This window comes from Leguminivora glycinivorella, chromosome 9 (genome assembly GCF_023078275.1).
Source record: "Leguminivora glycinivorella isolate SPB_JAAS2020 chromosome 9, LegGlyc_1.1, whole genome shotgun sequence".
In the NCBI taxonomy this organism is placed as follows: domain Eukaryota; kingdom Metazoa; phylum Arthropoda; class Insecta; order Lepidoptera; family Tortricidae; genus Leguminivora; species Leguminivora glycinivorella.
Window position 1 is genome coordinate 13,780,240 of NC_062979.1, and position 14,027 is coordinate 13,794,266.

General features: G+C 33.9%; 1 protein-coding gene across 2 annotated transcripts in view; it reads right to left on the minus strand.

The window, feature by feature from the left end:
• The window catches only part of LOC125229556, a 60,918-nt gene extending 48,331 nt beyond the window's left edge, over window positions 1-12,587 (minus strand). Inside the window, exons 1-2 of one of the 2 annotated variants that reach the window (XM_048134429.1) lie at window positions 12,438-12,587; window positions 1,270-1,331 (exon numbers count right to left, since the gene is read on the minus strand). In XM_048134429.1, coding sequence (XP_047990386.1) covers window positions 1,270-1,326 — 57 coding nt within the window. In that variant the 5' untranslated portion in view covers window positions 1,327-1,331; window positions 12,438-12,587. Of the gene's footprint in view, window positions 1-1,269; window positions 1,332-3,347; window positions 3,386-12,437 lie in introns of those variants that run through there. The other variant, XM_048134428.1, reaches the window with a different exon arrangement.
• Between the last annotated feature and the right edge of the window lie 1,440 nt (window positions 12,588-14,027).

The window sequence follows — 14,027 nt, forward strand, 5'->3', positions numbered from 1 at the left end:
CTCAGGCCTGTGGTGCGGCTGACCAGGCCCAGATTCTCAAGCGCCGCAAATACTCGTCCTTGCTTAAGGACTACGAGTTTGCGGCGCTTGCTATGGAGACACTGGGTCCTTGGTCGGCCGACATGAAAGCCTTTGTGGGAGCTCTGTCGGCTCGGCTTATCGACTCTACTGGAGACCCTAGAGCTGGCGCGTATTTCTCGCAACGTATCGCACTGGCGATACAGCGAGGAAATGCCGCCAGCATAATGGGCACCATGCCGCAGGCGGATTTGTTAGATGTTTTTTCTTTTTATAATTGGGTTCTTTTATTTTTATTATTATTTTCTAATTATTTCTTTAGTATTATTTATTATAAGCTTATTTTTAAGTAGTGATTTAGTTATAATTTAGTTTTATTTTATTTGTAAGATTTTAATTTAAGTGTTTTTATAAGTATGTTTTAATGGTTATTAATAAAGATTATTGTTATGTAAACACGATTAGAAGTACTTTATAATTAAGTTTTTGCATGCATTTGTATCAAAAAATAATAATTTTGTAACGTTTTGTACTAAAGTAACTTATGTTACACTAAGCTTAAATTTATAACTTTGTACATACTTTTACACATAAGTGTTACCTATTAGTGAAAACTTCATTGGCTTATGATCCACCTAAATGTACGATTTACAATGTATTATATAATGCTGTTTGTTTTCCTTAATAAAGAAAAAAAAAATAAAAAAATAAAAATAGCGATACATCCGATCATCAATGGTCATGATGAAAATATTTACACTGTGACAAAAGCTAGAAAATTAGAACAATTTTTTTTTCCCCGATATAAACGAAATTGGCTGCTGACGTTGTTTTACGTTTAGTAGTATTTATAATAATGAAAATATCCAATCATAGTAAGTACTCGTATTTTAATGCGTATAGTAGGGAAAATCAGGTTGTCTCCCTTTTTTCTCTCTCAATTCTTCATTTAAGTTCATAACACAATGCCATCCCGTCACAAGCAACCCGTACCTAAATCACCAATCCAGTGCAGTGCAAACACAAATTTAATCTCAATACATCATTTAGCATATTGGAAAGTCAAACAGATATTTTGTGCTAATATTCGGCAGGCGTTGCGAGAACTCCAGCTGGCTTACTAAGTATTTTGAACGTATCGCAGCTGGTATTTTCGCGACGCGTTTTCATTCAAACGTAACTCTATAGATATATAATTATCTAAAAATATGTATAACTTGGCAGGTAATGGTATACAAAATTATGACTTACCGTTAAAACTTGTGAAGCTATTGACAGCAGCAAAATTGTTGTTCTTGAGAACGCCATCTTGCCTGTAATAAAAAAAATACATTTTGTGATTTAAATAAGCAGGTAAAAACTTAGGTCTTTATAAAACTCAGTTCATAAATTAAACCTCAGCTTCGATGAAATTATAAGTATTATGATGTTTACTTAACCCGTACCACCCCGTATCACCCCGTATCATGGAACACACGCAGAGGCAACAGCCGCCAGGGTGTAAAGACTATTTGAGAGTTAATGGAATCTAAAATGAACTGGGCTATTGGATGAAAGTGATGGACTAAATACAGAGCTATGGGATAAAAAACCGGACGCCTGCCTAATAAAACGGTATCCTAATTATAGATAGTAAAATTTGACGAAGTTCATTTCTGGCCATCAAATTATGTCATCTCTGTTATGACACCGTATTTAGTTAAGTACACTTGATTACAACATCGTAACGTGACGTCACTGTCACTTTCACTGGTCTTGATGTCGCTTGCATCATTTTATCTGTGCCATAAACTTACAATTTACTAGACTGTAATATATCATACAGTCATATTCATCTACGCATTCTATTTTAAAGCAGGTGGTTCTTTTTTTTTCTAGGGAAAATGACAATCATCTTATCATCAAAATAGGCCAATTCTACCAGCCAGCTTCGGGCAGTTAGTTAAAATTTATATGAAACTAGCTTTTGCCCGCGGCTTTTCTCGCGTTAGAAGGAGACAAAAATTAGCCTATGTAACTCTCCATCCCTTCAACTATCTCAACTTAAAAAATCACGTCAATTCGTTGCTCCGTTTTGCCGTGAAAAACGGACAAACAAACAGACACATGCACTTTCTCATGATGGATTTCTTTGCCCTCTTGTGGAATAAATGCAACTTTACTTTGTTAACATTCATTCATATTACCTTGTAAAGTAATATTACATGAGATAATCTTTTATTAACACTATCATTATTTGAAAAATTCAAAATTTATAGTAGGTAGATTTCGATGTAGTTATTGACCTAGACACTCTAGACAGCCTCTATTTTATATTATCCCCAGTTATAGACCACACTCTGTATATCCGTATTGACACTATCGATGTAAAAAACTTGTGGCAGTGCTTACATTTCTAAATGTACAAACAATTTAAATCCTAGTCCACTATAGAACCTTTTCACAGTAAACTGACTTCTGTGACAAATAAGCCACGGCGTCAATAAGATAGGGTTCTAGAGTTGTCTAGGATTCCAAATAGTTGACCGAAATAATTCGACTAGGGTTGTTCACCGATTACGCATTTTGTTATTTTTCTAAACAAGTAGATATACAGGATGTTTCAATGAACGTAATACAAAATAAGTGATTCCGGCTCTATTAACGACGAAGAATATTATGCACGTATTCAGGTCTTAAAATTCTACGTAATTAAATTTTGCTAATTTTCTAAGAAAATAAATAAATCCAATTCTTGAAGTGTGGTCACTCATTGTGACGTCATGGCATGTCTTGCTATACGTCAGTTATCAAGTTGTTGATTATTGATACAGGTAACATGTCAGAATGCATTTTATTCATAAAATGTCAGTCTAGATAAACAAAAAGATGAGTTTATACTACAAAACTAGGTTCGAACTGACCAAAATAACAGGATTTAGGAAAACAATGATATTAATGATTATTAACTAGTTTAACAACACGCGACCTACCATAGTGTTTTAGCAATAGGAAGACGAATTTGAAAAACATGTTTTGTATTACGTTCATTGAAACACCCTGTATAGATAGTATCTTTATTCTCCCCCACAAAATACATGGCTTTATACAAAAGACATAAGTAGAGTTGACAAAAAAGAAGTAGGTACTACCGTCAAACTGAATAAATGATACGACGGGTAGGCGGAGGGCGTCTCCTGAATTACGTACTCAATTTCACGTGGCATCTACTGCGTATTGTGCTCGATTTAACTTGTCATTTATTTGAGTCATAAATAACTTGGATGTGGAAGAAAACGCGGTAATAGCTAAAAATAAGATATTAGGTAAGGTGGTACATGCCTACTTACCTGCATGCATCCTTGTACTAGCAAGTTGAGATCCCCCCCCCCCCCCCTCCCTCTAAAAAATTAAATTCAAATGTTTGATGGCTGCACATCTTAAATACATGCTTGGGAGTCTTGGGACCAAGGACCAATCCTGCTAAAGGAAATCTCTTGTTACCTCACGCGCGTGCATTTTATCCACAATAGAGCAAAGACATTTCATACAAAATTTTAACTTGATGCTGAACGCTGGGTTGACGTTTAAATGATGATCTTTAATCATAAATATCAAAAAATATGAATTTAATTTGGTGAGTTCATGTTTTACAGTTACTATATTTCTCGTGTTGGTTGGTGGTGAAAATTTTGTGTTCCCCTTGAAATTTGTTAAAGGATTCGCTACGCTGGCGTTTCAATGTTGGAACCTTTCGTTTACTCTGGTATCGCACGTGCGTTTAGTCAACAACTTTGACAGATTGTAAACACATAACTATTCTCTCTTCTTTGAGTTTTTATTTGAATACATTTATAATTTATAACCCCACTCATAATTAAAATTTAAATAATTTACATGGTACAACTCACAAATGAATTAGCTCTGAAATACCTCTTATATATATAAGAATATTTTAATTAGCACGAACAATATTCATAAGCCTACTTTAGCATGCAAACAAGTTTGTATGGCTAATTTTAGACCAACATTCTGTAAAAGTAGGTAAGGAACATGAACCTTTATTCAGGATCGTCAAACCTGTCTTTATTGGTAAAAAACTGAAGAAAAATGCTTTCTACATATACTTGGAGCTAAGTATGATCTGATGCAAGTTTTCATTTGTTTCCTTGTATGCTGGCTGATAGAAATTAATCGCGTATTACTATGTATGTTTTAAATAACCTCCGACGTTTCACGACAGCATTGTCCCTGTGGTCTCGGGACAGACGATTAGGATGTTTGCAATTTTACATATGTGTAAAAATCGTGAAAGTAATAATCAGTGATAGAAATTAGTTTTAAATTATGATTTTGCATGATATCGAATCTATGTACTTAGTACCTATTGTTAGTATTAACTTAGTCTCTTAAAATAGCCTGTGTAAAAGCCTATGTATAAAATAGGTAATGAAATTAAAGTTTATTTATAGTTATACTAGTTTTGCACTTGAAGTTTTTGCACACAACCGCTCTGACATTAAGAGCAAACCCAGAAGCAATGTAAAACCGGTCTAACCAGGGGCCCCTCTACATATTTCACTAAAGTGTATAAAACTCCACTTATCCAGCATGAATTAAGTTTAAGAGTTTAGTAGCGAAAATACTAAAATGGAAAGGAGCCCCCCTTTCAACTTGGAAATTTTAATTAAATATACAAGTGATATTAACTAGATTTGTCGAAAAAATAATGTCCATTAAGAACAACTCAGTCAAAAGATATTTCAAAAAAATCTTTAAAATCGAGGTGCCGCTCTCGACTCTTTCCTCCTTCAAAACTTGATTAAGTTTTGAAGGAGGAAAGAGTCGAGAGCGGCGATTGATTAATCGGAACGAAATTTGAGAATCTGAATAACAATGAAATAATCTATGTCGGACCGTTTAGCTTTTTTGGTTAATTGTTACCTACCAATCTTAAGTATCACACCATTAAAAAGCAGAATATCAAAAAAATCAAAACGGTCCGACACAGATAAAAATGATAACAATCTGTGTTGAAAAAATCATTGCTCTATCTTCAAAAACCAGGAAGGAAATAGTCGAGAGCGTTTGTATGGAGAATTGACCCCTACCGTATCGTCTTAAATATAGCCTCTCTGAGTTTAAGACGTTTTAGAATCACGTTACTACGTAAGGGCATTTTCAAAAATTGGGACCCAAAATTAGTGAAAGTTGTTAACAAAAATTAACACGATGTTAGTTTTGTGACGACAATTAAGCATAAAATTTCAATAAACATATTGCTTTTGTGTTAATTACATAAAATATTGTTGTGTTAGAACATGAAAAAAGTTGGTTATACAAATTTTATTCTTAATTGCCGTCACAAAACTGACATCGAGTTAATTTTTGACATTTTTGTTAACAACTGTCACTAATTTTAGGTCCCAATTTCTGAAAATGCTTGTATACGTACATAAATGTGCATAAACATACATAAACTTAAAAGAAATATAAAACGGTACAAGTGCTGAAAAAAGGTAAATTTGAACGTATAACTTACGACTAATACACGCACATGGCCCTTTGAAGTAGAGAATTCCTTCTGGCATTAAGTTCGCCTTTTGTACATTTTTTTACTGTGCAATAAAGTTTCAATAAATAAAAGGTAGATACGATACATATAATATCACATTTTCCTGTTTACCTGTTCCAAATTACACCTTTCGAAGATAAACGCAATTTACCTTAATCACATAAAAGTAAATATAGGTATGCGGATTATGTGGGATTTAAATCGGAAGAGATTAAGCTAAATATAGACTGCTATTTATGTTTTTACCCAAAGGAAACATTTCTACCCTTCTAATGATACTAATGAACCCTGTTCAAACATAATATTAATATGTATATACGGGATGATTCAGGAGATGTGATCAAACCTGCGCACTTAAGACGAAACAGGTGGGGTCAATTCTCCTTACAAAACCCTCTCGACTATTTCCTCCCTGGTTTTTGAAGATAGAGCAATGATTCTTTCAACAAAGATTATTATTATTTTTATCTGTGTTATTATTTTTTTGATATTCTTATTTTTTAAAATTTCCAAAAACGGCCTTATTGATTATGACGCAAAAAAAAGGTGTGGTATTAAAAATTGGTAACAATTCGCCAAAAAACTAAACGGTCCAACACAGATTATTTCATTGTAATTCAGATTCTTAAATTTCGCTACGCTTGATTAAGTTTTGAAGGAGGATTTTGTCGAGAGCGGAACCCCGATTTTAAAGATTTTTTAAATTTAATGCTAAGTGTCCATAATTATAGATGATGAAATTTGTCCTTAAAAAAGGATAAAACAAACTAGTTAGATGCGCGATTAATTTGTAGAAATATATTTTTTTATAGAAAGTTTTTTCTGATCAGAACCGGCTTAAAAAAAACCGGTATTTTTGATATAGAAAAACGTTTAGAATTATTATAGTCTCTATGTAGGAATCATGTATCATCGTACTGCCCCGTTAAAAAAAAATAAACCAAAGAACGAGAACGAACGTTAAAATACTGGTTTTATTAATATGGATTTAAGTAAATACCGGTAGTCTAGAGGTAGACTCTTCCAGTTAGTTCTATTGAGTTATCCTTTATTTTTAACTCATAAAAAAGTCGTTTGAGTTATTTATTCACAACCGTAATTATTTATGTGATATTCTTTAGGTCGGCAATTTAAAAAAAAATGTACAAAAATTAAGGAAAAAGTTAAATTTGTTTTTTTATTCCTATTTTGTTACCAAATTTTTTTGATGAATTGAGATTTTAGTAACTTTTATTTCGTCATTATTTTCTTCTAGTATCTATATTTTCTTAACTATAACAAGTATCCTGTATATATATCTTACCAAAGTCGACTGATATTACTAAATGTTGGTAACAAAATAGCATCGATTAAAATTTGCTGACGTGGCTATGTAGAAACTTTTTGAGAACTGCTGAGGTATCTCCTCAATGTTCTTCGTTAAAATATATGTATCTGCTATTTTCAGTCAAAGGGGTAGGTACTACATATTAACGGTTGTCAATAAGATGCGATTTCCATCATAGCAGCTTAGATATTAAGCCAATGTGACCAAAAACCGATGTGGTCCCTTTAGATATTTAAGGTCAGACATCAGAATGTATGTGTACGTTTTTACAAATTGTTTAAGTATAACTAATTTATTTCAATTTTGTTTCTTAAAAAAGCTGTTCAATATTCATGAATTTCCTTACACATGTAGGTAAGAAAATGCATATTATAATCTAAGTGAAGAGGTGTGCACTGTACAGGAATCTGTTCTCCGTATGCACCCACAAAGCTAAATAATAAGATCCAGGTTATGTGCAGAACGGCTTTGAATATTAATTTGCTATCATTACCTAGTAGCTATTGTCAAGGCAGTGAAGTAACAATACATTTAGGTTTAATTACAGAATGCCATCAGGTTACGTATTACGTAGCCAAATGCGGAAACGCTCAGGATAATATATCTGTTTCGTAGCTACTCCATCATTATTAATTCATGACTTCCATTTTGTATATTTTTTAATTTTGACGACTAGTATTAATAACGTTTTGACAGTTGCATTTTTTTTTGTATCGTACTATAATAAGTGGATGCCTTTTTATTATGTAAAAAACCCACCAACCATAATTTGTTTTAATTTATAAGTTTTGTATTACTGTTGTAATGTGTGTTTGACTGAATGATACTGATACTTTAAAAACCTGTTATCATACGTATTCTGGCAAATAAAGACATATATTGATTTAAACTAACACGATCTTCACTAATATAATTAAATTAAAACGGGACTTAATCGCGTAAAACTTACGTTTTATATAAAACGTAAGTTTTACGCGATTAAGTCCCGTTTTAATTTAATAATATAAATAAAGACATTCTATTCTATTCTATTCTATTCTATTCTGTTCTGTTCTGTTCTGTTCTGTTCTGTTCTGTTCTGTTCTGTTCTGTTCTGTTCTGTTCTGTTCTGTTCTGTTCTGTTCTGTTCTGTTCTGTTCTGTTCTGTTCTGTTCTGTTCTGTTCTGTTCTATTCTATTCTATTCTATTCTATTCCATTCCATTATATTATATTATATTATATTCTATTCTATTCTATTCTATTCTATTCTATTCTATTCTATTCTATTCTATTCTATTCTATTCTATTCTATTCTATCGCTCTAGCGTATTGGCGACAGAGCCAGACTGCATTTCTGTCGGCGGCTGGCGTTGACGATTGACATTCGGCTACGCCGGCAGTACTGAAATACCACAAATTTTTCATAGAACTTTCCCAAATCGACATTTACCGACCATCGTGATAAGATTTAGGTTTTACCAAAGCAATATCGGTAAAAGCTCGAATTAAACTACACATATTTTCTCACTTCGGGCTTTTACCAATCAGCGTCAGTAAAACCTAGGATTTACCGGTAAAACTTCGGGCTTTTACAGTGACATATACATAAGAAACATCCGTGACTCAGAAACAAACATCTGTGCTTATCACAAAAATAAATAGCCTTACCGGGCTTCAGACCCACGGTCGTGTCTTAGCAAGCAGGGTTACTAGGTACCCTACAGGTAGTGTCATAGATCCGTTTCTCGAAAGGTACAAGCCTTGTATTACAAGTGCGCGGACTGTCCAATCGTATGGGTTCTCATGGTAACACACTTATAATACAAGGCTTGTACCTTTCGTGAAACGGGCCACAGGGGACCGATTTTTGAATTTCTAACGCACGAATTCGCTGTTCGGCAGTCTGTGGAAAACGGCGTAAAGTAATTTTTGAAAAATGGTGGCTATGACCACTCGTTTTCGCTTCTGTTAGTAGAATTTAAATCGCTAGTAGTGGCGATATTATTGACCGAAATTCACGAAATCGAATGATCGACATTCAAAAATCGGCCCTCTGATCGGTCATCAAAGGTAACCTACATACATATATAACGTAATTAATACTGCAGAAGTTACTGGCTGCGTAGCGAAAGCGATATAGTATTGCTTCATGAAATGTAATGTAATATATTATGATGGTATTTCGCATAGTATAATGTTTACTATATGCAAGGATAATTTATATAGAATTTACAATATACTAAAAATCGTAACTAAACTGATGACGCCTACAATTTTTTTTTAAATGTGTATTGACGTGATATAATATTAAAATAAAAAAGCATGTCATTTGTTCTTATAAAAAAATAAAAATACGCAGAAAAATTTGGAGAAAATATAATTTTGGCCACTTCTAGCCTTTTAGTTTTAGTTTTAAGCCTCAAAGGCCCGTAGATTTCTGGGGTACGCTTTTTTGTATGGGCTGTCGGAAATCACCAAACCGCACCACAATTAGTAATTAAATACATGTCTAATTAATTAATTGAGTAATGAGTAATTAAGTTCCAGATAATAACAATAAGGATGCTTATTTTTAACCCCCGACGCAAAAACGACGGGGTGATATAAATTTGACGTGTCTGTCTGTCTTTCTGATTGTCTGTCTATGTGTGTGTCTGTCTGTGGCATCATAGCTCCCGAACGGATGAACCGATTTTCATTTAGTTTTTTTTAATTTGAAAGCTGAATTAATCGGGAGTGTGCTTAGCCATGTTTCATGAAAATCGGTCCACCATGTCGGGGATTTTTTTTCCAAAATTTTAATTTGTGGTTTGGTTATAGTAATTGTGCGACATGGGGCGGACGAGAGTAAATTTAGTCGCGACGACTTACCGGCGTGATTTAGTCTCGAGTTTGTAATATTCTTACGTTCCGCGTAACACAAAATGTTTTTCATCACACTTGCAAAAAAAAAATATGTTAATCACGGTAATCGAAATTTCATACCTCCCTAGGAAGAACGGTTTTCTACAACTCTCGCTCTGACTGCGTGAAATTGCACATTTAGGGCCGGTTGCATCAAACTGTCTGTCACCGATAAAGCGTTCGTTAAATTTTATTGTATCGGAAGTTCCATAGACGTCTGCTGTGTAACGATAGATGTGTCTTATAAATTTAAATAGATATCATACACGAAAGAAAATATAGATAGAAAATATGGATAGATGTGTCTGTCAAATGTGGTTGATGCAACTGTCCCCTTATGGTGGGAGTGTTAGCCAATTTGGCTACAGATGCAAAAAGAACATGTAATTGTACATATTTAGAAGCTCTGTAAGTGTTTAAGCTTCAGATTGAAAAGTAGAAACATATGCACGATCATATAAGTAAATTCTAAGTAAAATTAAGTATTAAATACCTAGCAATTTTCTTAAACTGAGCGTATAAAGGTAATGTTTATTTAATCACCAAACATGTACTCTCTATTATTTTAAATTGTAGTGAATTAATTTTGATACCCACATGTATTAAAACCAATCTGCCGTGTCACGCCTATCTCATGTAACTCGAAAAACATAGTTTTGAGTAAAATCAGTTTAAAGTTTTTTTTGGTAATTCGATCTGCATTCAATACTGGTGTGGAAATATAAAGAAAAAACTACACAGTTACATTGTAGTAAGTGTAATGCTGATGTAGATGCACAAAAAAAAACATATTTTTTGGATATATTTAAAATTATAGGCTATATAGTAGTTAGGCACGACAGGCTCCCCATACAAAGTCTGTTTTGCGACGTCTTGTAACTCAAGTTACAGTAGTTGGGCACGACACGTTAACTAAAATATTTTTCTCAGTTGGCTTAGATACAAGTTTATTGTTGTAGTAATGTTGTAATTCAATCAATTAATAATTATACATCGTGTTTTTTTCGTTTCCCGTTAAATTCAACACATAGTTAGGCCCATTAACAGAAAACACGCAGTATATAAAAAATAAATTCTTTTTCGTTTTCATACATAATAAATTAATTAATTCGTGTTAATTGTCTGACGGCACATGTCAAAACAAATAACATTAGAAAGTGGTAAATGTTGAACCACTCGTGTTCAGTAATTTAATTATTTTTTGTGAATAAGAGTTAACACAGCAGTTTCTTAAAAAATGTATTTGACCTAATAAACAAACCTTCCCTTAAAGTTGTCGGAATTCAATAAAAGCACGTTGTATATAGTATTTGAATGATAACTATATAGGTATGTAATCTAGATCACATCTAGATCTAGCCTTTATATGATGTTAAATTTATATTTATTACGTTCTTATAAATTACGGCATAAACTTAACAAAGGATTGTACTACTGACCTAAATTGTAGATAAACAATGCACCTTTTTTGTTAGCAGGTTGACCCAAATCTTTTGTTATCTATCCGTACTATTGTTTAGCGAAATATGGGTCAGTGACCTCCTTATTACTACTGGCCTAGTAACCCACATTCAACAATACAATGGGATGGATAGATAATAAAGAAAGGAGCAATGACTCGTAAGCTGTTGCGTTATCTGTTAAACAAAAGCCTTTGTTTCTATTATTCACGTGGCTAAGTCCCTTTTAAACGGCACGCGCTAAAGTCTCAGTGTAGTTAAAAAACAACTACCGTATAGCAATAAGGTTCAAATTTATGGAACAGTTCGCAGTATGCAGGTAACTTTTTTCGAAGATGATGACAAAACGTGTTATCTCCGAAATGACTTTTTATGGATTTGAACCTTATTACTATCATGATAGTTGCTTTTTTACCCCCGACGCAAAAATAATGTATGTCTGTCTGTCTGTCTGTCTGTCTGTCTGTCTGTCTGTCTGTCTGTCTGTCTGTCTGTTTGTCTCTGTGTGTGTGTGTCTGTCTGTGGCATCGTAGCGCTCGAACGGATGAACCGATTTTGATTTAGTTTTTTTTTGTCTGAAAGCTGAGTTAGTCGGGAGTGTTCTTAGCCATGTTTCATGAAAATCGGTCCACTAGGTCGCGGTCGGGGGTTTTTTCAAAATTTTAATTTTGTGGTTAGGTTATTAACTACACTGAGACTAAAACCGCGTGCCGTTTACGGTAGCTAGCTTCTTATCATATCGATAATATATTTGTCAATATTTAATTTTTTCAATCACTTTATTTTGCCACAAAAACTTCTATGTCTGCCTATAATATAAGGCAAAGTCTTCTATGACTGCCTATAATATAAGACTAAGTCTATCGTGCCTAAGTACTGTAACTGAGTTCCAAATTGCTCGATGCGTAAAAGGCGTGTCGTGGCTATCTACTGTAACTGTTAGTTACGGGAGATAGCCACAGCTCACTAGGGCAAAAACAGAGTTACACGAGTTTAGTGACAAGCTCGTATGAGGAATTGGTAAGAGATTTATGATTTTTTTTTCACTTGGTAGGTAAAGACTTTCATAAAAACACGAATTAAACTTGTTACGCGTATATCATGTAACTCAAGTTACATGACATAGGTATGACACGGCAGCAATACATTTCTTTATACTTAAAACTAAAACTTATAATTTATGTAACTTCTTACCTTCTTGATTCAAACACTATTCACTTAACACAATATACACACAATTTTTTTTTAAACAAAGGCAGTTCGATCGTCGCGTGCGTCAAGGTGGGGTTTGCGGATAAAACTACTTGTGTGCGCGCGAGTAGCCAGTCCCGTTCACTCCGGTCAGGCTTTGTCCAATGTTCATCAGAGCCTGTACTATGAATCTAAAGTTTTAGAATACGTTACTCGCTAGCGAAAACGTCACGGAAAATGACCCTCATTGTATGGAAAATAACCTAACCACAAAATTAAAATTTTGAAAAAACCCCTGACCGCGACATAGTAGACCGATTTTCATGAAACATGGCTAAGAACACTCCCGACTAACTCAGCTTTAAAAAAAAAACTAAATCGAAATCGGTTCATCCGTTCGGGAGCTACGATGGCACAGACAGACACGTCAAACTTATAACACCCCGTCGTTTTTGCGTCGGGGGTTAAAAAAAGTGCCATCAAACGATAACTTACCAAAAATACAGATAAGGTAGTACCTGCGTCTATGATGGCCCTTCGTTTTTTTTTGTTTTCTCATATTCTAATTATAAACTTTTTTTCTCATGTTTTGATATCTAACGAACATGGACATTGGGCACATAATTTAAGCAAAGTATGAATATTTGAAAGTCGGAAAGCCGAACCGGGCAATCTGAAGAGCCAATGCCTTATTTTCCGTGACTACTATCGAGAAACGTAGTCGTATTTTAAAAGTCGAAAACCAATAGTAGAGGGTTCGAAAGACCGGTTGCTTTCGCACTAATATTGGTATTAATTAATATTAAAATTCGACGAAAATATTCTACGTGTCCTAGTTTTAAGAGGAAAGTCCGCGACTATTTATAATTTTGATTACTTTTGGGTTACGCATCTAACGCAATCTATAGGAAACACGCGAGCAAGCTAGTCATACTATACAGAATAGATGTAGTGCGAAAAGATTTGCCTTCGTAATTGTTACGGAAATGTACGAACGTCTGATTTAAACTTTTCACGTTTTTTTTAGTCCCGTTTGCAATTTTAAATTCGTACGAACGTGTCATGCTATTTCAGTCAGTCTCTGTACAAGATGTACTGACATTGACTGAACTAGCATGACAAATATGAACGTTTCTGGAAAAATACGAAGGAAACCCGTTCCGCACTACATCTGTAAATCGTTTATGATCCTTATACTAGTAGTATGTATAAACAAATCGTCACTACTTTGAAAAATCTCATATCTCTCGCTGCTCCTCAAAGTTAAAATGCAGTAAGTCTATATGTATTCTATAAATACTTACTACAATTTTCTTTACATTGACAGACGAAGATACAAGTTTTTTTTAAATTAGTGACGAAATGTTTCCAACTTGGGGTTTACACAGGTTTAACAGCCTATATTTTTCTAATCGATGTTGTACTTATTACACTTAAATACTTACTTAGCGATCGATCAAATCCTGGCACTAGAACAAGGCGGCAAATTTGAAATACGGAACCCTAAAATGTAGGGTTATCCGGCCATGTCTTCATACAACGAAAGCCATCCTAAAATTCCTAAACGGTGATGTTGGAGGAATTGTCGGCACA